The sequence below is a fragment of the Larus michahellis genome, chromosome 22 (assembly GCF_964199755.1).
Source record: "Larus michahellis chromosome 22, bLarMic1.1, whole genome shotgun sequence".
NCBI lineage: Eukaryota > Metazoa > Chordata > Aves > Charadriiformes > Laridae > Larus > Larus michahellis.
In genome coordinates this window covers 4,236,521-4,263,294 of record NC_133917.1, presented here as the reverse complement: position 1 = coordinate 4,263,294, position 26,774 = coordinate 4,236,521, and the positions used below count along the sequence as shown (strand labels likewise).

General features: G+C 65.5%; 4 protein-coding genes and 2 long non-coding RNA genes across 11 annotated transcripts in view; 4 read left to right on the top strand and 2 right to left on the bottom strand.

Moving 5' to 3' along the window:
* ITGA5 (integrin subunit alpha 5) overlaps window positions 1-472 on the top strand; it is an 11,608-nt gene extending 11,136 nt beyond the window's left edge. Inside the window, 1 exon segment of the mRNA XM_074564783.1 lies at window positions 5-472. Coding sequence (XP_074420884.1) covers window positions 5-472 — 468 coding nt within the window.
* A 3,367-nt stretch (window positions 473-3,839) lies between these two features.
* Window positions 3,840-4,265, bottom strand: LOC141733880 (uncharacterized). The gene is made up of 2 exons (XR_012584409.1): window positions 4,145-4,265; window positions 3,840-4,044 (listed from the first exon to the last, which is right to left on the bottom strand). It is a non-coding gene; the product is annotated as an uncharacterized LOC141733880 (long non-coding RNA).
* A 200-nt stretch (window positions 4,266-4,465) lies between these two features.
* On the bottom strand, window positions 4,466-11,436 carry HNRNPA1 (heterogeneous nuclear ribonucleoprotein A1). 6 transcript variants are annotated; one of them, XM_074564890.1, is made up of 11 exons: window positions 11,275-11,436; window positions 8,820-8,936; window positions 8,384-8,530; window positions 8,043-8,253; window positions 7,853-7,945; window positions 7,651-7,773; window positions 7,315-7,386; window positions 6,949-7,122; window positions 5,163-5,285; window positions 4,987-5,049; window positions 4,466-4,820 (listed from the first exon to the last, which is right to left on the bottom strand). In XM_074564890.1, exons 1-10 carry the CDS (start codon window positions 11,287-11,289, stop codon window positions 4,994-4,996), a joined length of 1,131 nt encoding a protein of 376 aa, XP_074420991.1. In that variant the 5' UTR covers window positions 11,290-11,436; the 3' UTR covers window positions 4,466-4,820; window positions 4,987-4,993. The 6 variants fall into 6 exon arrangements, with proteins under 6 accessions (XP_074420991.1, XP_074420992.1, XP_074420989.1 ...); XM_074564891.1 differs by having other exon boundaries at window positions 7,651-7,743; XM_074564888.1 differs by having other exon boundaries at window positions 6,949-7,386.
* A 527-nt stretch (window positions 11,437-11,963) lies between these two features.
* On the top strand, window positions 11,964-18,607 carry CBX5 (chromobox 5). The gene is given in 6 exon segments (XM_074564895.1): window positions 11,964-12,026; window positions 12,029-12,093; window positions 14,493-14,648; window positions 14,714-14,900; window positions 17,803-17,900; window positions 18,041-18,607. Coding segments are annotated over 6 exon segments (720 nt in total). The 3' UTR covers window positions 18,192-18,607.
* A 562-nt stretch (window positions 18,608-19,169) lies between these two features.
* Window positions 19,170-23,072, top strand: SMUG1 (single-strand-selective monofunctional uracil-DNA glycosylase 1). Its single transcript, XM_074565136.1, has 3 exons — window positions 19,170-19,288; window positions 20,235-20,549; window positions 21,395-23,072. The coding sequence occupies exons 2-3, from the start codon at window positions 20,253-20,255 to the stop codon at window positions 21,947-21,949; spliced, it is 852 nt and encodes a 283-aa protein (XP_074421237.1). The 5' UTR covers window positions 19,170-19,288; window positions 20,235-20,252; the 3' UTR covers window positions 21,950-23,072.
* A 490-nt stretch (window positions 23,073-23,562) lies between these two features.
* Window positions 23,563-26,474, top strand: LOC141733999 (uncharacterized). Its single transcript, XR_012584428.1, has 2 exons — window positions 23,563-23,946; window positions 26,314-26,474. It is a non-coding gene; the product is annotated as an uncharacterized LOC141733999 (long non-coding RNA).
* The last annotated feature ends 300 nt before the right edge of the window (window positions 26,475-26,774 follow it).

Below are 26,774 nucleotides of genomic sequence, written 5' to 3'. Positions count from 1 at the left end.
GGAGCCTCCCGCCCACCCGGCCCCTCGCCGCGGGGGGGACAGGGCTGACGCCCGCCGGGCGCTGGCCTCGGCCTTGCCCATCGGCCCCGACGCCCTCGTCAACCTGCCGGTGGAGGATTTCAACGCGGCGCTGGGCCGGGCGCGGCTGTCGGGGCCGGAGCTGGCCTTGGCCCGGGACATCCGCCGGCGCGGCAAGAACAAAGTGGCGGCGCAAAAATGTCGCCGGCGTAAACTGGAAGCCATCGCGGGGCTGCAGGCGGAACTGGGGAGGCTGGGCCGGGAGCGGGAGAGGCTGCTGCGGGCGAGGGGACAAGCGGAACGGGCCCTGGGGACCCTGCGCAGGGACCTGGCCATCGTCTCGGCCCAGGTGCTGGGGGCTCTGCGGGAGGGGGACGGGCACCCCCTGCCCCCCGAGCTGCGCCCTGCGCCCCACGGGGAGCTCGGCCTGGAGAGCCCGGGGCCGGGGGAGTGACGGGGGGCTCTGGCTGGGGGGGGGGGGGATTGGGTGCTTGGGGTGTCATCCTGCACCCCCTGGAGCCCAAGAGCACCCATGGGTGACGTCTGCATCCCACGGAGCCCCCACAGCACCCTTGGGTGACCCCTGCACCCCATGGGGAGCTAGGGGGGCCTTGGGTGCTCGGGGTGCCATCCTGCACCCACTGGAGCCCAAGAGCACCCATGGGTGACGTCTGCATCCCACGGAGCCCCCACGGCACCCTTGGGTGACCCCTGCACCCCATGGGGAGCTGGGGGGGCTTTGGGTGAGCCCTGCACCCATGGGGAGCAGGGGGGGTCCTTGGGTGCTCGGGGTGCCATCCTGCACCCCATGGAGCCCAAGAGCACCCATGGGTGACGTCTGCATCCCACGGAGCCCCCACAGAACCCTTGGGTGAGCCCTGCACCCCATGGGGAGCTGGGGGGGCCTTGGGTGCTCGGGGTGCCATCCTGCACCCCATGGAGCCCAAGAGCACCCATGGGTGACGTCTGCATCCCACGGAGCCCCCACGGCACCCTTGGGTGACCCCTGCACCCCATGGGGAGCTGGGGGGGTGTTGGGTGAACCCTGCACCCATGGGGAGCAGGGGGGGTCCTTGGGTGCTCGGCGTGCCATCCTGCACCCCCTGGAGCCCAAGAGCACCCATGGGTGACGTCTGCATCCCACGGAGCCCCCACGGCACCCTTGGGTGACCCCTGCACCCCATGGGGAGCTGGGGGGTGGGCTTAGGTGACCCCTGCACCCCATGGGGAGCAAGGGGGGCCTTGGGTGCTCGGGGTGCCATCCTGCACCCCACAGGGCCCAAGGGCACCCCTGGGTGACCCCTGCACCCCTTAGGGAGCAGCAGGTGGGGCCTTGGGTGCTCAGGGGGCCATTCTGCGCCCCACAGCACCCATGGGTGACCCCCCCCACACGCTTTAGGGAGCAGGAGGAGCCCTTGGGCGCTTGGGGTGCCATCTGGCATCCCACAGAGCCCCACAGCACCCCTGGGTGACCCCTGCACCCCGCAGCACCCATGGGGAGCAGGGGGGTCCTTGGGTGCTCAGGGAGCCATTCTGCACCCCCCAGAGCCGAAGGGCACCCGTGGGTGATGTCTGCACCCCACGGGGACCAAAGAGGCCCTTGGGTGCCATCCTGCACCCCATGGAGCCCAAGGGCATGTCTGGGTGACCCCTGCGCCCCGCAGCACCCTTGGGTGCCGCCGGCATCCTTTAGGGAGCAATGTGGCCCTCGGGTGCCCCCGGCGCCACCCTGCACCCCCCAGAGCACCCTTGGGTGCCCCCCACCCCCCTCCAGAGCCCAAGGGCCCACCCAGGTGCCTGCAACGGGTCCTGCACCCCACGGTGTCCCCAGCACCCCTGAGGTGTCCCCAGCCCTCCCCGGGCGGTGGGTGACACCCCGGGGACACCCCGTCGCTGCCACCCCTGTAAATAGACAATAAACCCTCCCGGAAGGGGCCAGCGCCCGTGTCATCTCTGTCACCCCGTGTCACCTCCCGTCCCCTCGCCCTGGGGTGACACATTCCTGCCACCTCCCGTCCTCTCTGTCCCCCCAGGGCGAGGAGGTGTCCCCACGTCACCTTCCCCGTTATTCCGCCCCAGCCCAGGGCGCCACATCAGCCCCACGCCTGACTGTCACCTCCTGTCCCCGTCACCTCGGGGTGACACCTTGGCCTCACTTCACTGAGGTCACCCAGCCCCGTCAGCCTCGTCCCACCTTATCCCCCCTTCCCTGTCCCTCTCCTGTCCCCTCCGTCCCTGTCACTTCCCCAGCCCTGTCCTGCTCTGCGGTGCCATCCTCTGTCCCCAAGCCCCATCCTGTCCCCTCCATGGCTGCTCCACCGCTCTACCCTTGTCCCCTCTGTCCCCATCCCTGTCCCCTCCATCCCTTCCCCATCCCTGTCCTATCCCAGTGTCACCCTGTCTGGGGACAGATGGAGATGGGCCCCATCCTGTCCCCTCCATGGCTGCTCCATCTCCTCTACTCTTGTCCCCTGTCCCCAGCCCATTCTGTCCCCTCTGTCCCCATCCCTGTCCCCTCCATCTCCATCCCCTCTCCTGTCCCAGTGCCACCCTGTCCCCCAGCCCCAACTCCATCCCCTTTGTCCCCAGCCCATCCTGTCCCCTCCGTGGCTGCTCCATCCTCTCTACTCTTGTCCCCCTCCGTCCCCATCTTGTCCCCATCTCTGTCCCATCTCCGTCCCTGTCCTGTCCTGTCCCAGTGCCACCCTGTTCCCCAGCCCCATCTCCAGCCCCTTTGTCCCCAGCACCGCCCTGTCCCCCAGCCCCATCCTGTCCCCTCTATGGCTGCTCCATCTCCTCTACTTTTGTCCCCTGTCCCCAGCCACTCTGTCCCCTCTGTCCCCATCCCTGTCCCCTCTATCTCCATCCCTTCCCCATCCCCTCTCCTGTCCCAGTGCCACCCTGTCCCCCAGCCCCATCTCCAGCCCCTTTGTCCCCAGCACGGCCCTGTCCCCAAGCCCCCTCCTGTCCCCTCCATGGCTGCTCCATCCCCTCTACCCTTGTCCCCATCCCTGTCCTATCCCAGTGTCACCCTCTCTGGGGACAGATGGAGAAGGCCCCATCCTGTCCCTCCATGGCTGCTCCATCCTCTCTACTCTTGTCCCCCTCTGTCCCCATCCCTGTTCCCTCCATCTCCGTCCCTGTCCTGTCCCAGTGCCACCCTGTTCCCCAGCCCCATCTCCAGCCCCTTTGTCCCCAGCACCACCCTGTCCCCAAGCCCCATCCTGTCCCCTCCACGGCTGCTCCATCTCCTCTACCCTTGTCCCCTCTGGGCCCACCGTCCCCAGCCCCATCCCTGTTCTGTCCTAGTGCCATCTTGTCCCCCAGCCCCATCTCCATCCCTTGTCCCCAGCCCATCCTGTCCCTTCCATGGCTGCTCCATCCTTTCTACTCTTGTCCCCTTTGTCCCCATCCCATCCCTTCCATGGCAGTTCCATCTCCTCTGCCCTTGTCCCCTCTGTCCCCATCCTGTCCCCTCCGTCTCCATCCCCATCCTGTCCCAGTGCCACCCTGTCTGGGGACAGATGGAGATGGGCCCCATCTCCATCCCCGTTGTCCCCAGCCCATCCTGTCCCTTCCGTGGCTGCTCCATCCTCTCTACTCTTGTCCCCTCTGTCCCCAGCCCATCTCCTCTGCGGCAGCTCCCTCTCCTCTGCCCTCGTCCCCCCTGTCCCCAGCCCCATCCCTCTCCTGTCCCAGTGCCACCCTGTCCCCCATCCCCTCCTGTCCCCTCCACGGCTGCTCCACCCTTGTCCCCAGCCTGTCCCCTCCATCCTCGTCCCCATCCGTGTGTCCCCCCTGTCCCCACAGACGGGACACACTTACAAAAATACCCTTTGGTTTTATTTACAAGCCCCCGGCCCCATGGCAGCGACACCTCCCAGGTGCCAGCGGGGAGGGGGGAGAGCCAGCGGGGGGGGGAGGGTGTCACCTGTGTGCATGTCCCCCATGTGCCACCATTGTCCCCCCCCACCTCGCTCACCTCCGCCGGTGGCCCGCGGGCTCCTCTCCCTTTGCCGCTGGCTCCTACGAAAGCGAAGGCAGGAGTTAGTGACCGGGGGGGGGTGTGTGACTTGGGGCGGGGGGGGACGTTGGGGACACACACACACAGAGAAGCTGCTCTTACCTAGTGTGTCCCTGCCCTGCGCTCTGTGGTGCTGCGAGGGGGGAGGATCTGGGGGGGGGCCAACGCCAAGGGGACACCCTGGGGACAATTATGGGGGCGGGGGGTGGTGGCCAAGCCCAAAACGATGAGGGGTGGGGGGCCCATGAAGGGCAAACCGGGGCTGTGGGTGGGAGGCGGGGGCGGGGGGTGGGGGGGGGAAGAACCTGAACTGGTCTGCGCCCCCACAGCCGACACCAGAGCGGCGGAAAGGGGCAAAATAGAGAGAGATATATATATAAAGTAAAAAAAAAAAAAAAAAAAAATTAAAAAAATTAAAAATAATTAAAAAAAAAAAAAGACACATTTATTCAGCGTCATGTTGTGTTACAGTTAGCGATCGACAGCACGGGCGCGCAAATAAAAGCGAGGCCCCCCCCCGGGGGGGAAGCCTCGTCGGAATGCTTCCACGGCACAGAAAACTAAAAGAACCTGGTGTACAATTAGTCACAAAACACAGTCCTGGTTCGGCAAAGGAGACTTCTGTCTACCGGCGGAGGTTGGGGGGGGGGGGGGGGGGGGAGGAGGGGGGGCAGCCCCCCCCCCCGCCACGGCTGTCAGTGGCCCGAGTTCCCAACTGGTGTCACCTGCAGCTCCCCTGTCCCTTCTCTGGCTCGCCTCTCCCGCTAAGCTTTGTTTCCTGTTGAATAATAGGGAATATAAAGTTAATCTAACTGCGCCCCCCCCGCCCCGCCTCCTCCCCACCCCTTTTCCAGCCACCGATTTGGTGGTTTTGGTTTTTTTATTGTTATTTTCTGGAGGGTTTTTTTTTTTTAACTTGACTAAAAGGGCTGGGCCGGGCTCACCTGGGTGTTAAAACCTCCTGCCGCCGCCGTAGCTGCCGCCGCCGCTCGAGCTGCCGTAGCCGCCTGCGGGAGATGAGGGTCAGGGAAACGCTCACGGAGGGCCAGGGGGGGGGTGGGAAAGGGGATTTGGGGACACCCAACCTCCCACCAACCCCCCCCCCCCCCGGGGGACTCACCGCCGCCGTACGGCCCCGAGCTCCTGCCCCCGAAGTTGCCCCCCTTCATGGGGCCGAAATTAGACGACTGGTTGTTGTAACTGCCGAAATCGTTGTAGTTCCCCCCGCCGCCGAAGTTGCTGCCTGGAGTTGGGGGGGGACGAGGGGGGGACACACAGACAAAAAAAAAAAAAAAAAAAAAGGGAGACAGGGTCAGTGTGGGGCAGGGGGAGGCACCTGAGGGTGCCAAGGGGGGGGTCTGGAGGTACCCCATAGCTGGTGGGGGAGTTTAATGGGGAGCCCAGAGGCCAAGGGGGGGTTAAGAGGGAGCCTGGAAGAACTGGGAGCTGGCGGCGGGGGGGGAGTTAATGGGGAGCCCAAAGGCACCTGGGGGTCTTGGAGTGATTTAAAGGGGACCCTGGGGGCACGCCATGGCTGGGGGGGGTGTGCGTGGTGTTTCAATGGGGAGCCTGGACGGACCCAGTGGCCACAGAGGTGTTTAACTGGGAGCCCAGAGGCCAAGGGGGGGTTAAGAGGGAGCCTGGAAGAATTGGGAGGTTGGGGGGGTGGTGGGGGGGAGTTAATGGGGAGTCCAAAGGCACCTGGGGGTCTTGGAGTGATTTAAAGGGGACCCTGGGGGCACCCCCCATGGCTGGGGTGGTTCAATGGGGAGCCCAGAGGCCAAGGAGAGGGTTAACAGGGAGCCTGAAGGCACCTGAGGATTTTGGGGGGGGGGGGGGGGGGTCGTTAATGGGGAATCCAGAGACACCCAGAAGACTTGGGGTGATTTAAAGGGGAGCCCGGGGGCACCCCACGGCTGGGGGGGGGAGTGTTGGGTGCCCAGAGGGAGCCCAGAGGGACCCAGTGGGCAGGAGACTGCCTAACTGGGAGCCCAGAGGCCAAGGGGGGTGGCTAACGGAGCCTGGAGGCACCCGTCGAATTGGGGGGGGGGGTTAATGGGGAGCCCAGTGCACCCCACAGCCAGAGGGGAATTTAACTGGGAGCCCTGAGACACCTGGGGGGAGTTTAATGGGGAGCCTGGCGGCACCCCATGGTTGGGGGGCAGAGGGGGGAACTTAACAGTGAGCCCAGAGGGACCCAGGGGACTGGGGGTGATTTAAGGGGGAGCCTGGGGGCACCCCACGGTGGGGCGCCGGGGGGTTTAACGGGGACCCCAAGGGAAGGGGAGTTTACGGGGGAGCCTGGAGGCACCTGAGGAATTTGGGGGGGCGGTTAGTGGGGAGCCCAGAGGCACCCAGGGGACTGGGGGTGATTTAAGGGGGACCCTGGGGGCACCCCATGGCTGGGCGGCTGTTTAATGGGGAGCCTGGGGGGACCCCATGGTCGAGGGGAGGATTTAACAGTGAGCCCAGGGGCACCCAGGGGTGATTAAAAGGGGACCCTGGGGGCACCCCATGGCTGGGGGGTGTTTAACGGAGACCCTGGGGGCACCTGAGGAATCTGGGGGGGGGGGTGGGGTGTTAATGGGGAGCCCAGAGGCACCCCATGGCTTGAGATGGTTTAATGGGGAGCCCAGAGGAACCCAGGGGCATGGAAGGTGGGGGGGAGGTTAACTGGGAGCCCAGAAGCACCCCATTTCTGGGGGCAGTTTCACGGGGAGCCCACAGGCACTGGGAGCTTTGGGGGGATTTCACGGGGAGCCCAACAGCCTGGGGGGGGGGGTTAACCGGGAAACTAGAGACAGCTGAGGAATTTGGGGGGCAGGGGGGGTTAACTGGGAGCCTGGAGTCACCCCACAGCCCAGAGGGGATTTAGGGGGGTGGAGCACGGGGGGGGTGTGTCTGACCTGTGCCAGCTTCAGAAAGGCCGTTCCGCACGGCCAGCGCGGGTCCCCGGGCGGGACGCCGTCCTCCGCTGCCGCCGCCGAAGCCCCCCCCGCCATTATTATAGCCGTCGTAGGTGCTGCTGCCGCCGTAGCCCCGGTTGCCGCCGGAGTAGCCGGGGCCGCTGCCGCCGTAACCTGGGGGAGAGGAAGGAGGGCGCTGAGGTCCAAGGGCCGCCCCGGGGGGCGCGTGGGGGCCGGGCTCCGGGTTCGGCAGGGCGGCGGGCTCCGTCCGGTGTCTGGGCCGGGCCACGGGGCCGGCTGGCGTCCTCGGCGAGCGGCTGGGCGCGTTGGCCGCTGCCCGTCGGAGAAATCCCGCTCTGGCCTTACCGTCATTGCCAAATCCATTATAGCCGTCTCCGCCGCCGCCATAACCGCCACCGCGGCTGCCACCAAACCCACCTGAAAAGAACAAACCGTTGTGGTTCAATCCGTCCACGCGGGGCCGGGCGGTTTAAGAGCTGGCGGAGAGAAAAGTTCGGGGTGCCGAAATCCCGGCGTGGAGGGAGGAGGAGCGGTGCTCTGGCCGGGCCGAGGGGGGGCCGGGAGCCGGAGCGGTGGCAGCCGGAGCGGCGGCGGCGTTTTGGGCTAAGTTTTGAGCTGCGTCTGGAGCCGGCGGCGTCCCTTGGGGCTGGCAGCCGGAACGGGTCCCTCCGAACCACTTACCACGGCCGCCGAAGTTGCCGCCGCGACTGAAGTTGTCGTTACCGCCGAATCCGCCTCCGCGGCCGCCGCCGAAATTCCCGGAACCGCTGCGGCCTAGGAGAGGGGGCGGAGGAGGGGGACAGCCTTTAGGAACAGCACAGGCAGCGGGGTCTAGCGGCAGCTCGGGGCGGGGGGGGAGGCGGGGGTCGAGCCGTCCGCTCACCTCTCTGGCTGGCTGAGGCGCTGGCCATCTCCTGCTTGGAGAGGGCTTTCCGCACCTCGCAGTTGTGCCCGTTCACAGTGTGGTATTTCTGAACTGCAGGGAGGAAAAGGGGGGAGGATTTAGGGGACGGGGGCACAAAAGCGGGTGCCCCCCCCCCCCCCCTTCCCCTTTCGGCGCACGCCGGACTTACTGACTATCTTGTCGACGGAGTCGTGGTCGTCGAAGGTGACGAAGGCGAAGCCCCTCTTCTTGCCGCTGCCGCGGTCCGTCATGATCTCGATGACTTCGATTTTGCCGTATTGGCCAAAATAGTCTCTCAAGTGATGCTCCTCTGTGTCCTCCTTGATGCCGCCCACGAAGATCTTCTTGACTGTGAGGTGGGCGCCGGGCCGCTGGGAGTCCTGCGGGAAGACGGCGGCGTGGATTTGGGGTCGTGGTAGCCCCCATCGTCCCCCCAAACCCCCCATCGTCCCCCAAATTCACTGTCTGGTGGGGTCTGAGCCCCCCAGGATGGTCCCGGCTCCTCCCTACCTCTCTGGATACGGCCCTCTTTGGTTCAACGACTCTGCCGTCCACTTTGTGCGGCCGGGCATTCATGGCGGCGTCGACTTCTTCCACCGAGGAGTACGTGACGAAGCCGAAGCCTCGTGAGCGTTTGGTGTTGGGGTCCCTCATCACCTGGGAGGATACAAACACGTCAGGGTACAGTCGGAAGCCCCCCAAGAAGGCAGAAGCCCCCCCTCCATGGGGATGGGGGCTCTTTTCCCTCAGCTCCTCTACCTCTCGCTCCTGCCCTCGCAGCCGCAGAGCAGCCGCTTTCCTCCTTACCCGCATCGTTACCCCTCAAAACCCATCAGTGCTGGGTCACCGAGGGCTGTGATTTGTCACCCGCCCCCCCCTGCTCTGGGAGGTGCTGGGGGCAGAGAGGAGGAGGTGGGGGACACAGCGGGGGTCTGGGGGGTCTTACCACGCAGTCGGTCAGGGTGCCCCATTGCTCGAAGTGGCTGCGGAGGCTCTCGTCTGTGGTTTCAAAGCTGAGGCCGCCGATGAAGAGCTTGCGGAGCTGCTCGGGCTCCTTCGGAGACTGCGGGGGGGGGAGGAGGTGACAGCGGGGTGAGGGCGGGGAGGACGACAGACCCCCCCCGTCCCCCAGCTCCACAGACGCTCTGCCCCCCCCCAACCTCCTATGTGGGATCCCTTCGTATTCTCCCAGCTCCAGGGGACCCTGTCACCCCAAAATGTCCCCCCCAGGACTGCCTTGCACCCCCCGCAGCCCATGGGGGCCCTGTCACCCCAAAATGCTCACACCCCCCCCCAGCTCCAGAGAGGCCCTGTCACCCCAAAATGCTCACACACCCCCCAGCTCCAGGAGGCTCTGTCACCCTAAAATGCCCCCCACCTAGGACTGCCTCACACCCCCCAGCTCCAGAGAGGCCCTGTCACCCCAAAATGCCCCCCACCTAGGACTGCCTCGCACCCCCCCCAGCTCCAGGGAGGCCCTGTCACCCCCAGCCCCCCCTCACTGGACCCTCTGCACTCTGTCATATCTGGCTTCAGCCCTGAAGAAGCCCCACCGCCCCCAATCCCTCTCTGTGGGGCCCCCCTGCTCTCCTCCAGCCCTGGGGGGGGGGGCTTTCATACCCAGGCTCCCCCCCAGTGCTCTCCTCAGCTCTAGGGGGACCCTGCCCCCCCTCTGCCACCATCTAGGGGCTTGCCCAGACCCCCCCAAGACCCCCAGTGCCAACCCATGGGGCTGCACGGGCCCCAGGGAGACCCTGGGGACCCCAGACTCCATTTATGGGGCAGACCAGGCTCTGTGAGCCCCCAGCTCCAATCTGTGGGGCTGCCTGTTCCTTCCAGGGGCCTGAGACCCCCAACACCAATCTGTGGGGCTATCCAGGCCCCAAAGGGACCCTCAGCCCCCTCTTAACCCCATCTGTGTCACTGACCTGGCCCCAAAGGGACTCTGAGCCCTCCCACTGTCCATCTGTGGGGCAGTGCAGGCCCCCCAAGCCCCCCTCAGCCCAAATCTGTGGGGCTACCCAAGCCTCAAGGAGATCCTAAACCCTTCCAGGCCCCATCTGTGGGGCAATCCAGGGCCCAAAGGGATCCTGATCCCCAAAGGGATCCCCCAAAGGGATCTCGAGCCTCCCCCCCGGCCCCATTTGCGGGGTTGCCCTGGCCAGAAAGGGACCCTCGAGTCCCCCCCACCCCGTTTTTGGGGACACCCAGGCCTGAAAGAGATCCCCGAGTCCTCCCACCCCCCATCTGTGGGGAGACCCAGGCCCCCCAAGCCCACCCTGGCCCCCATCTTTGGGGCCACCTGGTCCCCTCTCAGCACCCCCATCTCTCATCTTTGGGGCTACCCATGGATGCTGAGCCCCCCCAGCAGCCATCTGTGGGGCCACCGAAGTTCAAAAGGAACCCCGGACCCCCCTATCCCTCATCTGTGGGGCCACCCAGGCCTGTGAGCCCCCCAGGCCCCATCTTTAGGACCACCCGGGCCCGAAAGAGAGCTCGAAGCCCCTCCATCCCCTATTTGTGGGGCCAGCCAGGCCTCAAATGGACCCCGAAGCCCCCCCCCCAACCCTCATCTGTGGGGCCGCCCAGGCCCCTGAGCTCTCTTCAGAGGAGCCGACCAGGACCTGAAAGGCCCCAGAGCCCTCCCTCCGCCATCTTCAGGGCCACCCAGGCCTGAAAGGCAGCTCGAAGCCCCTCCATCCCCTATTTGTTGAGCCACCCAGGCCTCCGAGGCCCCCCACACCCCATCTTCAGGGCCACCGAGGCCCGTGAGCCGCCCGCAGGAACCACCTTTGGGGCCACCCAGGCCCGAAAGGCAGCTCGAAGTCCCTCCGTCCCCCATCTTTGGGGCCACCCAGGCCCGAAAGGGGCTCCGAAGTCCCCCCGCCATCCCTCATCTGTGGGGCCATCAGTATCCCGCGTCCCCCCAGCCCCATCCGTGGGATGACCAGATCCCCATCGGTGCCCGCTCCCCGCGGTGACCCCCCCCCCCGCCCCCGCGTTGTTGTGTGTGTGTGTGTGTGTGTGTGTCCCCGTCCCCCCCCTCCCCGACCTCGGCCCTGCGCATGCGCGGCGCCGCCGCGGCCGCCATCGCCCACCCGAGCACAAAGGCGCGCACGTGGCCCCGCGCGCGCGGGGCGCCGCGGCGGGGAAGCGGGGGGGAAGGGGGAAGCAGCGGCGCGCGGGCGCGCGCGGGGGCTGCGCATGCGCCGCCCGGACCCCCCGGCGCGCGGCCGGCGGGCGGCGCCTGCGCAGTGGGCGGCGGGCGGGCGGCGCGCGCAGGCGCGGTGCGCGCGGGCGGCCCGCGCGGCGGCGAGCGGGGCCGGCGGGGGCGGGGAAGGCCGCGGCGGGCGGCGGGGGCCGGCGGGGGGCGGCGGGGACCGGGCCGGCGAGGCCCTTACCTCGGACTTGGCCATGGCGGCGGCGCGGGGCTGGGCGGGCGGGTCGGCGGGCGGCTCCGCGCGCGATGCTGCCTCCGCGAGGCGCCGACACAGAAAGGGGCCGAGCGACGCGAGCGCCGCCGCCTCACTCCGCCGCCCCCGCCGTCCGCCCGCCCCCAGGCCGCTCCCATTGGGTGGCCCCGCCCGCCCACAGCCCCCGCGACGCCTCCCATTGGGCGGTGGGGCCGAGCGGCGCCGTCGCATTGGCGGCGCCCGGACGCTCCGCCCACGCTGCCGACGGCGATTGGCCAGAGCGGGGGAGGTCCCGCCTCCGCGCCTCACTGATTGGGTGAGGCCGGCGCGGCCCCGCCCTGCGCCGTTTTTCCCGCTCCGGCCCGGAGACTCCCCGACGCTCCTCCGATTGGCTCATCCGCCGGCGGTCCCGCCTCACGCCTCCTTCTCATTGGCTAGCGCCGCGGCTCGGCCGCTCCCATTGGCTGGCGCGGCCGTTCCTCAGCGCGGCCCAGCGGCGAGCGGCGGACGGCAGCAGCAGGACGCGGCGGGGCCGCGGCGGCGAGTCCCGGTGGCGGCGGCGAGGAAGGGCCGCCCGCCCGCCGGCGCCCAAGGTGGGCCTAGCTCGGCGCATGCGCAACGCGGGGCTGTGGGGGAATGGCGGGAGGGGGGAGAGGAGGAGGAGGGCGGGCGGACGCATGCGCGTAGAGCGGCCGTCGGCGCCTGCGCGCTGCGGGCGGTTTTGGCGGGCGGAGCGCGGAGCAGCGGCTCGGAGGGGGCGGCTAGACCGCGGCGGACGAGCCCGCGCCGGAGCCGCTCCCCGCCCCGGTAACGGCGGCGGGCGGCGGATGAATGGCGCGGGGGGGGGGGGCGGGATGGGCAAGCGCGCCGGCCAATAGCGGCGCGGGAGGGGCGGGACGGCGCGGGGAGTGACGGGCGGGCGGGCCAACGGCGGCGGGAGGGGGGAGGAGGAGGGGCGGTGGCGAGCGGCGGCGCGCTCAGCCAATCAGCGAGCTGGCGCTGCGAACCCGCCGGCCAATGAGGAGAAGCGGCGCGCTGCTAGCCCCGCCTCCGCGGCCCGTTCCTCCGGGCAGTGCCGGGCACCGGCACCGGGATCCGCGCCCCGGGGCGGGGGGGCCGCGACAGGCCGCTCCGAGCCAAAACGGCTGGTTTTTTGCCTCGAAACGGCGGGTTTTGCCTCGAAACGGCGCTTTTTGCCTCAAAACAGCAGTTTTTGGGCGTCAAAACGGCGCTTTTTGTCTCAAGGCAGCAGCTTTTGGGCCTCAAAACGATGCTTTTTGCCCCAAAAGAGCATTTTTTTGCGTCAAAACGGTGCTTTTTGCCTCAAAAGAGCACTTTTTTTTGCCTCGCAACGGCGCCTTTTGCCTCAAAACGGCGCTTTTTGTCTTAAAATAGCCTTTTTTTTTTGCCTCGAAACGCCACTTTTTGCCTCGAACCAGCACTTTTCCCCTCAAAACAGCGCCTTTTCCCTCGAAACTGGAGCTTTTTATCTCAAAACGGCGCTTTTCTTTTGTTCCTCCCGGGCTCCCACATGCGGCTTTAGGTATGCAACGCCCCGGGGCTCCATCCCCATCCTTTTTACACCCAAACTTCTCCTTTTTACGCTCAAAACTGCTCCTTTTTCCCCCAAGTCCATCCCTTTTACACCCAAAATCTCCCTTTTTACACCCAAAACCACCGCCTATAAATCACGCCAGTTTGGGCCTTCGCTGACGGGGAACGGCGGAGGATGAGGAATTTCCTGGCTCCATCAGGTTTTTTTTTTAAGGGTGAATTTAAAAAAACCCGCTAAACTCAAGGCTTAAAAAACCACGCATTTGGGCTGTGTGCCTTAAAACCTGTTATGTTTTTAAACCCCTGGGGTTTTAACCTGGGCTTCGCTGTAAAGCAGCAAACTCACCCCAAAATACGGGGAGCGGGGGGTCTCCCCTTGTTTTCCCCCCACACCCCTTTTTAATTCCCCTTTAAATCCCCTAAAAAGTTGGGAAGGCTTTAATCGCCGTGTTATAAACTGGTGGGAAAACAGGCTTTTCCACCAAATCATTTCCCTGTGCCTAGTCTGCACCGTTTTTAGGGGTTTTAACCCAAATTCCATTTTCCTGTGCCAAAACCCTCACCGTTTTTAGGTGGTTTCACCCAAATTCCATTTTCCTGCACCTAAATCCCTACTGGTTTTAGGGATTTTAACCCAAATTCCATTTCCCTCTGCCTAAATCCCCACTATTTTTAGGGGGTTTAACCCAAATTACATTTCGCTGTGCCTAAACCCCCACTGTTTTTAGGAGTTTTAACCCAAATTTGGGGATTTTGACACAAATTCCATTTCCCTGTGCCTAAATCCTCACTGATTTTAAGGGTGTTAATCCAAGCTACGTTTCCCCATGCCTAAACCCTGACCGTTTTTAGAAGTTTTAACCCAAATTCCATTTCTCTGTGCCGAAATCCTCCCCGTTTTTTAGGAGTTTTAATCCAAATTACGTTTCACTCTGCCTACATCCTCACTGTTTTCAGGGGGTTTAACCCAAATTCCATTTCCCTGTGCCAAAAGCCCCACTGTTTTTAGGGGTTTTAACCCAAATTCCATTTCCCTGTGCCTAAAGCCCCACCGTTTTTAGGGGATTTAACCCAAGTTCCATTTCTCTGTGCCTAAACCCTCACCGATTTTGAGGAGTTTTAACGCAAGTGCCATTTCCCTCTGCCTAAATTAGGGGGTTTAACCCAAATTCCATTTCCCATATGCCTAAATCCCCACTGTTTTTGAGCATTTTAACCCAATTTCTATTTTCCTGTGCCTAAATCCCCACCATTTGGGGGCATTTTAACCCAATTTCTATTTCCCTGTGCCCAAACCCTCGCCGTTTTGAGGCATTTTAACCCAATTTCTGTTTCTCTGTGCCTAAATCCCCACCATTTGGGGGCATTTTAACCCAATTTCTATTTCCCCGTGCCCAAACCCTCGCCGTTTTGAGGCATTTTAACCCAATTTCTATTTCTCTGTGCCTAAATCCCCACCATTTGGGGGCGTTTTAACCCAATTTCTATTTCCCCGTGCCTAAACCCCTGCCGTTTTTCGGCGTTTTAACCCAAATTGCGTTGGGAGGCGCTGCCTCCTTCCCCGCCATCTCTTGTTTTTCAGGGTTTGGGGGGTGGCGGGTGGCAGGGGGTCCCCAATAACCCCCCCCGCCGTGTCCATCCCCCCCCCCCAGGACCTGTGGGCGCTGCGCTATGGGCAAGAGGAGCAAGCGGGCAGCCGACAGCTCGTCCTCGGGAGACGAGGAGGAGTATGTGGTGGAGAAGGTGCTGGACCGGCGCGTGGTGAAGGGCCAGGCCGAGTACCTGCTCAAGTGGAAGGGCTTCTCCGAGTAAGTACCGCCGGGGACAGGGGACGGTGACGATGACGACGATGATGATGGTGATTTGGTGACAGGGAACACAACACTTGGGAGCCGGAGAAGAACCTGGATTGCCCGGAGCTGATCTCGGAGTTTATGAGGAAGTATAAGAAGATGAAGGAGGGCGACGGGAACAAACCACGGGAGAAGGCAGAGGGTGCCAAGAGGAAAGGAGGGCTGGGCGCCGGCGGGGACGACATCAAGGCCAAGAAGAAGAGGGAGGTGAGAGGGGGGCACCCAGGGGTGGGGACGGGCACCCTGGGATGGGGACAGGCACCTGCCATCCCCACCATGGGGATGGGCACGCAGGGATGGGGACAGGAGCCCAGGGATGGGGACGGGCATCTGGTCATGGGGACAGGAACCCAGCGATGGGGACAGACACCCAGTGTCCCTGTGATGGGCACAAGCACCCAGGGATGGAAACAGGCACCCAGTGTCCCCAGGATGGGGACAGGAACCCAGGGATGGGGATGGGCACCCAGCATCCCTGGGATGGGGACAGGCACACAGGGATGGGGATGGGCACCTGGCCATGGGGACAGGAACCCAGGGATGGGGACAGATACCCAGTGCCCCTGTGATGGGCACAAGCACCCAGGGATGGAAACGGGCACCCAGTGTCCCCAGGATGGGGACAGGCATCCAGGGATGGGGACAGGAGCCCAGGGATGGGGATGGGTACCTGCCATCCCCACCATGGGGACAGGCACACAGGGATGGGGACAGGCACTCAGTGTCCCTGCGATGGGGGTGAGCACCCAGGGATGGGGACAGGCACCCCATGTCCCTGCAATGGGGACAGGCACGTGGCCATGGGGACAGGAACCCAGGGATGGAGGCAGGTGCCCAATGTCCCCAGGGATGGGGACAGGCACGCAAGGATGGGGACAGACACCTGGCCATGGGGACAGAAACCCAGGGATGGAGGCAGGCACCCAATGTCACCAGGATGGGGACAGGCACCCAACATCCCTATGACAGCGATGGACATCCAGCCGTTGTTACCGACCCGGCGTCCCTCCCTGGTCACCCTCCGGTCCCGGGGAGGGTCCCAGTCTCTGTGACAAGTTCCCAGGTGCCAGCTCAAGCTGGCGCTTCCGCAGAGGGACCCCCACCCTGATCCCAGTGACACCCGTCCCACCCAGTGCCCCAGCCCCAGTCCAGCCCCTTCATTCTGGTCACGATCTCCCTTCCTGGGTCTCGCTGTCACCTCCGACCACCTCCTGAGGTGACCTCACTCCCTTGGAATTGTGTCCTTGGTCCTTATCTCCCGGGTGGCTGTAGCCCACTCCCAGTTCCCAGCCGGTTCCCAGTTCCCAACCGTTCCTGGATTCCCAGCTGGGGCGTTATCGCGGCTCGGGCTGGGGCAGCTCCTGCGCCCGGGGGCTGCGGCACCAGCGTTGCCAGCGTGGGGGAGGCCACCCACGGGCAGATAACGGCTCATCGGGCTGCGGCTGTGATAGCGCGGGGAGGGGCAGCGGGCCGTGGGAACGGGTACCCAGGGATGGGGACAGACACCCGGCCATGGGGACAAATATCAAAAGCCCCCGGGATGGGGACAGGCAGCCAGAGACGGGGACAGGCAAAAAATGTCCCCAGGATGGCGACAGGGAGCCAGGGATGGGGACAGACACCAAATGTTCCCGGGATGGGGACAGGCGGCCAGGGATGGGGACAGACACCAAACATTCCCGGGATGGGGACAGGTACCTGGTCATGGGGACAGGCACCAAATGTTCCCGGGATGGGGACAGGCAGCCAGGGATGGGGACAGACACCAAACATCCCTGGGATGGGGACAGGCGGCCAAGGATGGGGACAGACACCAAATGTCCCCGGGATGGGGACAGGCGGCCAAGGATGGGGACAGACACCAAATGTCCCCAGGATGGGGACAGGCAGCCAGGAATGGGGACAGGCAGCCAAGGATGGGGACAGACACCAAACGTTCCTGGGATGGGGACAGGCAGCCAGGGATGGGGACAGGCACGAAATGTCCCCAGGATGGGGACAGGCAGCCAGGGATGGGGACAGACACCAAAGGTCCCCAGGAGGGGGACAGGCAGCCAGGGATGGGGACAGGCACCTGGTCATGGGGACAGACACCCAACATCACTGTTATGGGGACAAGCACCCAATGTCCCTGGGATGGGGACAGGCACCTGGCCATGGGGACAGGCACTCAAAGTCCCCGTGATGGGGACAGGCACCTAGTGCCCCACGATGGGGACAAGCAACCAGTGCCACCATGGCTGGGACAGGCACCCAGGGATGGGGACAGGCACCCAGTGTCAGTGCAGCGGGGATGGGTGCCCAGTGCCACCACAGTTGGGATGGACACCCAGGGATGGGGACAGGCACCCAGTGCCACCACGGTTGGGATGGGCACCTCGTGATGGGGATGGGTGCCCAGTGCCACCATGACGGGGACAGTCACGCAGTGCCACCATGGCTGGGACGGGCACCCAGGGCTGGGGACAGGCACCAAATGTCCCCAGGATGGGGACAGGCAGACAGGGATGGGGACAGGCACCTGGCCTTGGGGACAGGCACCCAAAGTCCCCATGATGGTGACAGGCACCCAGGGATGGGGACAGGCACCCAGTGTCCCTGTTATAGGGACAGCCACCCGGCCATGGGGACAGCCACCCAAAAGTCCCTGTGATGGGGGCATTCACCCAAGGATGGGGACAAGCACCCAGCCGTGGGGACAGGCACCTGGCTATGGGGACAGCATCCCTGGGATGGTGACAGGCACCCAGTGCCACCGCGGTTGGGATGGGCACCTGGTGATGGGGACGGGTGCCCAGTGCCACCACGATGGGGACAGTCACCTAGTGCCACCATGGCTGGGATGGGCACCCAGGGCTGGGGACATGGGGACAAGCACCCAGGGATGGGGACAGGACCCAGGGATGGGGACAGGCACCCAGTGCCACCACATAAGGCTGGCACCAACCACTGGTGCCAGCATGGAGAGGATGTCCCCAACCCTGTCACCTCCAACCGTCACAAACCGGGGCTGTAACCCCCTCTGCCCCTCCGCGGCGTGACCACGCCCCCAAAAAATCCCTTTTTTTTTCACCCAAAATTCCCTTTTTCCCCCCCGCCAAATCCGCAGAGCAACGACATCGCCCGGGGCTTCGAGCGGGGGCTGGAGCCCGAGAAGATCATTGGTGCCACCGACTCCTGCGGGGACCTCATGTTCCTCATGAAGTGGTGAGGCCACCTGCCTGTCCCCAAGGCGGGGAGGGGGTGGTGGGGGGGGGGTGACAACCCCCTTTCTGTGTCCCCTGACCCCCCCCCCCCCCCCCGATATTTTTGTGTGTGTGTGATTGTGTGTGTGTGTGTGTCCCCAGGAAGGACACGGACGAGGCCGACCTGGTGCTGGCCAAGGAGGCCAACCTCAAATGTCCCCAAATTGTCATCGCCTTCTACGAGGAGCGGCTGACCTGGCACGCGTACCCCGAGGACACGGACGGCAAAGAGCGTGACCCCCCCAGGAGCTAAGGGCCCCCCCTGTACATAGCCCCCCTCCCCCCCATCATCCTGTGTCGTGTCCCCCCCCCCCCCTCAATGTCCCCAAGGGCCACCCTGCCCCCTCCCCACAGCTTTGGGGGCAGGGGAGGGGACAGTCCTGCCCTGGGGGGGGGGGGGGAGAAGGGGAACATGACGTTCTCTTTGAGGGGGTCTAAAGGGGGGGGTGCCCCCCACATTCCCCCCCCCACCCTGAGGGGGGTGTGGGGCAGTTTTGGGGGGGGGGGGGGGGGGAGGGCGGCCCCATTTTTTTGCTGTTTTTTCTAAGGTTTGGTGTTTTTAGCCAGGGCCCCCCCGGGGGTGTCCCCGTGTCCCCATGTCGTCCCCCCCATCCCGTGTCCGTCCCCCCCCCCTCGTATTTGCTTCCAATAAACGGTCACTTTTCAGGAGCTGCCGCTTCGGGGGGGAGGGGGGTGTGAATGGGGGGGGGGGCAGTGTCCCCAGTATGTCCCAGTTCACCCCCAGTACCGGCTCAGAGTGGGACCTCGGGTAGGGGCCCCCACATTCCAGGGGGACCTAGGAGTGTCGCCCCCCCCCCCCCCAAGAAAGGGGGGGGGGGTTCAGCTCTGTCGCCCCCCCGCCCCGAGCAGTGGGCGGGGCCCGGACGCCTGGGTCCCCTCTGGCGCCACCTGGTGGGCGCGAGGCGACGCTGCAGCGGGGGGGGGCCGACATCGCGGGGACACACACACACACACACACCCCGGGGGGGGGGGTGACACCGCGGGGGGGGGGGATTGGGGACCGCCCCCGCCAGGGGTCGCCCTTGCGCCGCCGCAGCCCGCGCGGGGAGGGGGCGTGGTCGGGGAGGGGGCGTGGTTTCACGAGGCCACACCCCCCGCGCCACGCGCGTTCGCGCCCCACACGCAGGGGGTGGGGGGGGAACCGCAAAGCATCGTGGGAAGCCTCGCGCAGACAAAGGGCCCGGCCCCGCCCACCCCCGCGCGCGGGGCACGCCGGGAAAGGGGGGCGTGGCCCGGCGGACTCCAGCTCCCGGCAGGCGCTGCGCGCCGGGTCAGAGGTCGGGGGGCGGGGCTGTGTGGCGGTGGGGCCCGGCGCGTCGCGGAGCACAGGTAGGCCCAGGAGGGGCGGCGTGACGTTATAGGGCGTCGAGTGACGTCATTAGGGGCGGGGGGGGGGGCTGTGGGGCGGGGGAGTGAGGGCCGGGGGGTAGGGTCGGGCGTGGGGCCCCCGGGGGAGGCAGGGCCGGGGGCGAGGTGGGCCCTGAGGGGCAGGAACGCGCTGTGGGGCAGGTAGGGGTTCGGGGGGGGGGGGGCAGGTCAGGGTTAGGGGGCCCTGGGGGGGGCAGTTGGGGTGCTCTGTGGGTGCAGGGCTGCTCTGTGGGGCAGTTGGGGGGCACAGGGCTGGGGTGGGGGGGCACAGCTGGGGGGCCCTGAGGGGCAGGACAGTGCTGCGGGGCAGTCAGGGGTTCGGGGAGGGGTAGGAGAGGGTTAGGGAGAAAGTTAGGGGGCCCTGGGGGCACCGGGCTGTGGTAGGGGTGGAGGTTAGGGGGTTCTGGGGGGTAATTGTGGGGTCTGGGGGTGTAGGGCCCAGGCAGGGGGGGCAGCTGGGGGCCCTGGGGATGCAGGGGATGGGGCAGAGTGGTGCTGGGACTCTTCCTTCCCCCTCTCCGAGCTGGGGGGGTCGGCACAGGTCGCCCCCTGACCTCCACCCCGGCCACGGGCCCCTCCCCGGGGGCGTGGCCCTGTCACCCACCTGGGGGCTGCTCTGTCACCCACCCAGGGCCTGGCCCTGTCACCCCTGGGGACTGGCCGTGTCACCCTTGGGGGCTGCCCTGTCACCCACCCAGGGACTGGCCCTGTAGCACCTGGGGGCTGCTCTGTCACCCACCCAGGGCCTGGCCCTGTCACCCCTGGGGGCTGCTCTGTCACCCACCCAGGGCCTGGCCCTGTCACCCCTGGGGAGTGGCCGTGTCACCCCTGGGGGCTGCCCTGTCACCCCTGCGGACTGGCCCTGTCACCCCTAGGGGCTGCTGTCACCCATCTCTCCCCTCCGCAGGCACCAGGCGATGGCAGCATGGAGGGGACGGTGACAGAGCCGGTGCCGGTGCAGGTGGCAGAGGAGGAAGAAGAGGAGGAGGAGGAGGAGGAGGAGGAGGAAGGCCTGGCGGGACGGTTCCTGCGGCTGGAGCGGGAGCAGAACGCGCTGCTGCGGGAGCTGCCGCCCTTCGGGGACCCCGTCAGCCACGTCTACCACCCCCTGGACTACGCCTGGGAGCCCCACTGCGACTTCGTGCGCCGCTACTGCCGCACCCCAAAACGCGTCCTCTTCCTCGGCATGAACCCCGGCCCCTTCGGCATGGCCCAGACCGGGGTGCGGCACCGAGGGGGGGCCCGGCAGGGGGGAAACTGAGGCACAGACGAGGCTGGGGGTGTTTGTAGGGTGGCTGGGGGACAGGGTGTGTGCACCCCGTGTGCCCCCACAGAACCAAAGGGGGGGAAACTGAGGCATGGGGGTGCTCGTGGGGTGCCCAGGGGCTCCCAATCCACCTCCATGGGGCCTTGGGTGAGGGAAACTGAGGCACAGGGGTGCCGAGAGGCTACTGCGTGCTGTCCCTGTCCGTCCCCATTGAGCCCCAGACGAGGGAAACTGAGGCACAGACGAGGCTGGGATGGGGCTGGGTACGTTTTTAGGGTGGCTGTGAGTGGGGGACTGCCTTTGTGCACCCTGTGTGCCCCCACAGAGCTAAAGGGGGGGAAATTGAGGCACAGGGGTGCTTGTGGGGTGCCCACAGGGTCCCAGTCCATCTCCGTGGGGCCTCAGGAGAGGGAAACTGAGGCACAGGGGTGCACAGGGCATCCCAGTCCATCCCTGTGGGGCCTCAGGCAAGAGAAACTGAGGCACGGGGCTGCTCGTGGGGTCCCTGGGGGCTCTCAGCCCATCCCCGTAGGGCCTCAGGCGAGGGAAACTGAGGCACGGGGGTGCTTGTGGGGACCCTGGGGGCTCCCAGCCCATCCCCGTGGGGCCTCAGGCGAGGGAAACTGAGGCACGATGACAGCTGGGTTTGCTCCAGGGTTGTTTTGGGGTGACCATTCCCCAAGGTGCCCCCAAACCACCCCCCCCCACAACTCCAGTGGAGGGGAAATCACACCCGGTGGTGGGGGGGTGCGTGTGTGACAGCAACAACCCCACCCTGACCCCCTTTCCCCGTCTCGCAGGTCCCCTTCGGAGAAGCCTGGCACGTGCGGGAATGGCTGCGGGTCGTCGGGGGGGTGAAGAAGCCGCCCTCGGAGCACCCCAAGCGCCCGGTGCTGGGCCTGAGCTGCCGCCGAGCCGAGGTGAGCGGCGCCCGCTTCTGGGGGCTGGTCCGCACCCTCTGCCCCGACCCCCACCTCTTCTTCCGCCACTGCTTCGTCCACAACCACTGCCCCCTCCTCTTCCTCGCCGCCAGCGGCCGCAACTTGCCCCCCACCGAGTTGCCCCCTGCCACCCGCGACCGTTTGATGGGACTCTGCGACTGGGCGCTGGCGCGAGCCGTGGGGCTGCTGGGCGTGGGGCTGGTGGTGGGCGTGGGGCGTTACGCCGAGCGGAGGGCACGGCGAGCCCTGGCAGGCGCCGGCCTGGCCGTCCGCGTCGAGGGGTTACCCCATCCCTCGCCCCGAAACCCCCGCGCCAACCGGGGCTGGGAGGAACTGGCCAAAGCGCGACTGGGTGAACTGGGGGTGCTGGAGTTGTTGGAGGAGGAGAGGGGGGCGGCTGGGGGGGGGAAGTGAGGGGGGGATGGAGCCGTGCCTCGGTTTCCCCAGTTGGGGGCTGATTTAGGGCACTTTTATGAGATGGAGAATGGATCCGTGCCTCAGTTTCCCCAGTTGGGGGCTGATTTAGGGCACCTTTAGGAGGTGGAGGATGGATCCGTGCCTCAGTTTCCCCAGTTGGGAGCTGGTTTAGGGCACTTTTATGAGACGGAGAATGGATCCGTGCCTCAGTCTCTCCCATTGAGAGCAAGGCTGGGGTTTGGGGGGGTGGGTTAATGGGTCCGTGCCTCAGTTTCCCCAGTTTGGAGGTGGAGGATAGATCCGTGCCTCAGTTTCCCCGGTTGGGAGCTGGTTTAGGGCACTTTTATGAGATGGAGAATGGATCCGTGCCTCAGTTTCCCCCACTGAGAGCAAAGCTGGTGTTTGGGGGGGGGGTGGTTAATGGCTCCGCGCCTCAGTTTCCCCTCCCAGGACCAAGCCCGGCGTCTCATTTTTCAAGAGCGGATGGATCCGTGCCCCAGTTTCCCCAGTTGGGAACTGGTTTGGGGCACCTTTAGGAGGTGGAGGACGGCTCCGTGCCTCAGTTTCCCCACTGAGAGCAAAACGGGGTCCCCTCGCGCAGGGACGGGGGCGTGATCCATCCACCCCCCACCCCCCTGTGCCTCGGTTTCCCCTTGCCGTGGGGCAGATTCTGCCGGGGGGGGGGGGGGGGGCCGCCAGCAGCCTCCAGTCTCCCCAGTTTAACCAGTTTAACACTAAGCAGCCTCTCAGGGAAGGCGAGGTGCCGCATCCCCGCAGGGGGTGTTGGCCCCGTGCCTCAGTTTCCCCTGCGAGGCGCCTGGGGGCCCCGGGCTCGGTCCCTCCTCCCCCCCCCCCCTCCAGCTTTTTGGGGCTCCCCGCACTTTTCTTCCCCTTCGAATGGCCCATTTGGGGGTTTTTAGGGTATTTTTTTTAAGCTATTTAACCCCAGTGGCCCTGCTCGCTCTTGGCGGCAGGGGAAACTGAGGCACGGGGACGTCCCCCCCGGGGGGGGGCGGGGACACGGGACGTGCAGGGGCTCCCTGGGAGTGTGTGTGTGGGGGGGGGGGGCTGGCACCTGTCCCCGTGCCTCAGTTTCCCCTGCCGGCAATAAACGCTGCGTCCTGCGGGGCCGCGGCCTCCGCCTCCTCCTTGGGGTGACGTCCCGGGGGGGGGGGTCCCCTGGGTGGTCTTTGCTGTGGGCTCAAGGCACCCACGGGTTTGGGGGTGCGGGGGGGGGGGAATTTAACCAGATTGGGGGGGGGCGGGGTACACCCCAGTTTGGGGGGGGCAGGGTGGGGGGATAATCAGATTTGCGGGTGGGTGGGCGTTCCCCCCTGATTTGGGGGGGCGGGGGGGGTACACCCCGGTCGGGGGGGGCAGAGGGGGGGAATTAACTGGATTTGGGGGGGGCGGGTTGGGGGGACAGTCAGATTTGGGGAGGGGGGGGGTACACGCTGATTTGGAGGGGCAGGGTGGGGGGTACACCCCGGTTTGGGGGGGGGGGGATTTAGCTGGATTTGGGGGTGCAGGTGGGAATATACCAGATTGGGGGGGGGCGGGGGGGGGTACACTCTGATTTTGGGGGGGCGAGGGGGGGTTACACCCCGGTTTGGGGGTGCGGGGGGGGAGTGTTACACCCCTCCTGCCCCCCAAGGACTGGTTTAACCCCCATGGGGTATTTTGGGGGGGCTCCTGGGTTCTCCCCCCACCCCGAAATCTGCCAGAGGACCCAGGTGGGGGGTGCTGGGGGGGGGGGCTGCAACCTCAGGGGTGCAGGGAGACAACCCCCCCCATCCTGCACCCCCCAATTGCCCCCCCCCCAGCCCTCTCCTGTCCTCCAAAGGGCCTGGGGGGGGCCCCGTCACCCCCAGGGGACACCCCTGTCCCCCAGCTTGCGGTGGGGGGGGGGGTGCTGAATTTCTGCCCCCCCCCTCCCTGCCTCGGTTAATGATCCCGGTAATTAATTTGGCTGTTAATGAAACGGCGGCTTTACGGTAAGAGGGGGGACACGGCGCGGGGTGGGGGGGGGGGGGACAGGGGACATGGGGGGGGACAGGGGGGACATGAGGGCTCGGGGGGGGGACAAGGGGAAGTCAGGGGCTTGGAGGGGGGGACAGGGGGGCTTGGGGGGGGACACAGGGGACCTGGGGGCTCGGGGGGGGTGCACGCGGGGGACACGGCGGGGAGGGACGGGACACGGGGGCTTGGGGGGGGACACGGGGATAGAGGGGACCTGGGGGCTCGGGGGGGGGGACACGGTGGGGGGGGACAGACACAGGGGGCATGGCGGACACAGGGGCTTGGAGAGGGGGACGCAGGGGACATGGGAGCTTGGGGGGGGACACAAAGGGGACACGGGGACTATTAGGGGGGGACAAGGGGGACATGGGGCTTGGAGGAGGGGACGAGGGGGCTTGGGGGAGGTGACACAGGGGACACGGGAGCTTTGGGGGGGGACGCGGGGGCTATGAGGGGGGGACACGGGGGCTCAGGGGGGGACACAGGGGCCACGGGAGCTTTGGGGAGGGACAAGGGGGACACGGGGCTTGGAGGGGGGGAGGGGACAAGGGGGCTCAGGGGGGACACAGGGACCTGGAGGGGGACTCGGGGGCAAGGCCACCCACCTGCCCCCCCCCCTCCCCGGGGTACCAACCCCCCAACAGCACCTCCATGGAGGGATGGAGTGGGATGGGATGGGATGGGATGGGATGGAGGAAGGATGGGATGGGATGGGATGGGATGGAGAGAGGAAGAGATGGGATGGAGGGAGGATGGGATGGGATGGGATGGGATGGGATGGAGGAAGGATGGGATGGAGGAAGGATGGGATGGCATGGAGAGAGGAAGGGATGGAGAGAGGAAGGGATGGAGAGAGGAAGGGATGGGATGGAGGGAGGATGGGATGGGATGGAGAAAGGATGGGATGGGATGGAGGGAGGATGGGATGGCATGGAGAGAGGAAGGGATGGAGAGAGGAAGGGATGGAGAGAGGAAGGGATGGGATGGAGGGAGGATGGGATGGGATGGAGAAAGGATGGGATGGGATGGAGAGAGGAAGGGATGGAGAGAGGAAGGGATGGGATGGAGGGAGTATGGGATGGGATGGGATGGAGGAAGGATGGGATGAGATGGAGAGAGGAAGGGATGGGATGGAGGAAGGATGGGATGGAGGAAGGATGGGATGGGATGGAGAGAGGAAGGGATGGAGAGAGGAAGGGATGGGATGGAGGGAGTATGGGATGGGAAGGGATGGGGATGTAGATGGAGGGATGGGAATGGGATGTGGATGGAGGTACGGGGATGGGGTGGGGATGGAGCAATAGGATGGGGATAGGATGGGGTGGAATGGGATGAAGGGAGGATGGGATGGAGACGTGGGATGGGATAGAGGGATGGGATGGAGGGAGGGTGGGATGGGAGTGGGATGGAGGGAGGACGGGGATGGGAATGGGATGGAGGGAGGATGGGGATGGGGTGGGGATGGGATGGGATGGAGGGAGTATGGGATGGGAAGGGATGGGGATGTAGATGGAGGGATGGGAATGGGATGTGGATGGAGGTATGGGGATGGGGAGGGGATGGAGCAATAGGATGGGGATGGGATGGGGTGGAATGGGATGGAGGGAGGATGGGATGGAGATGTGGGATGGGATAGAGGAATGGGATGGAGGGAGGGTGGGATGGGAATGGGATGGAGGAAGGATGGGGATGGTGTGGGGATGGGATGCGATAGAGGGAGGATGGGATAGAATGGGGATGGGATGGGGATGGTGGGATGGGGATGGGATGGGGTGGAATGGGCTGGAGGGAGGATGGGAAGGGCTGGGGGGCGTTAGCGGCTCCCGCCAGGCTCTGGGCTGGCTCGGAGCGCGGGTGGAATCCAGGGAGGGGGTTTGGCACCGACCCTCATCCGGAGAGTGGGAAAACGGAGGGATGGAGGAAGGGACAGATGGAGGGAGGGAGGGATGGATGGTCAGATGGACGGAGGAATGGAGGGACGGATGCATGGACGTGCAGTGGGATGGATGCAGGGACCCAGACCATGGATATGTAGGTGGCATGGATGCATGGATGCACGGAATGCCCAGACAGATGGATGGACGTCCACGCAGGGACAGGGCAGGAGAGGAGGGGACAGGGACGAGGACAGGGACAGGGACAGGGCGTCTCGGCACCGGCAGCCCTGGAGCGGGGCCCACGGTCCCGTCTCCATCTGTCCACGGAACACAGGGATAATCCCAAAGACGGGAAGATAAAACAGCGGGAGAGACAGATCCCGCCGGACGGACAGACGGACACGGCACCGCGTCCCCACCCGCCTGCCTTTGGGGTAAAACACCCTTTTTTTCTTCTCCCTACAGGACATTCCCGATGGGAAGCAGCCGGTTTATTCCCTCTTTTCCTCCCCTCATTCCTGGGATCCCTGTGGCCGGAGGGGGGTGGATTCGGCAGCGCCTGGAGCCACTCGGCAGGTTCCGCTTTTTATTGAATTACTTTAAATAAAATCGAAAAAAAAAAAAAAGGGGGGGAAAACCGAAGAGAAGAGAAATTCTGGGAAGGGAAAGGCTCCGGATTTGTCCCCGGGAATAAATGGGCATCTCCGGCTCCGGCCTTCCTCCTCCTCTTCCTCCTCCTCCTGACCGGTGGCGGGGGGCGGATTTACGGCCCTTCCCGGGACCGTGGGGGGTGTTTATGGGGATGTGGGGGGCGGGAGGTGCCGCTCGCTGCCCTATAGGTCCCATGAGTACCATGTAGGTGCCCTATAGGGACCACAGACACCCTATGGGTACCATATGGATGCCCTATAGGTCCCATCAATACC

What these genes read in the sequence shown, in the direction of transcription:
- HNRNPA1 (XM_074564888.1), bottom strand. An exon ending in CCTTTCTGAAGCTGGCACAG is followed by an intron (nt 5,286 to 6,948) that starts GTCAGACACACC and finishes CCCCAACTCCAG; the next exon opens with GCAGCAACTTCGGCGGCGGG. An exon ending in CTCGGGGCCGTACGGCGGCG is followed by an intron (nt 5,050 to 5,162) that starts GTGAGTCCCCCG and finishes CATCTCCCGCAG; the next exon opens with GCGGCTACGGCAGCTCGAGC.
- SMUG1 (XM_074565136.1), top strand. Translation starts at nt 20,253, where the DNA reads ATGGAGGGGACGGTGACAGAGCCGGTGCCGGTGCAGGTGGCAGAGGAG. An exon ending in TCGGCATGGCCCAGACCGGG is followed by an intron (nt 20,550 to 21,394) that starts GTGCGGCACCGA and finishes CCCGTCTCGCAG; the next exon opens with GTCCCCTTCGGAGAAGCCTG.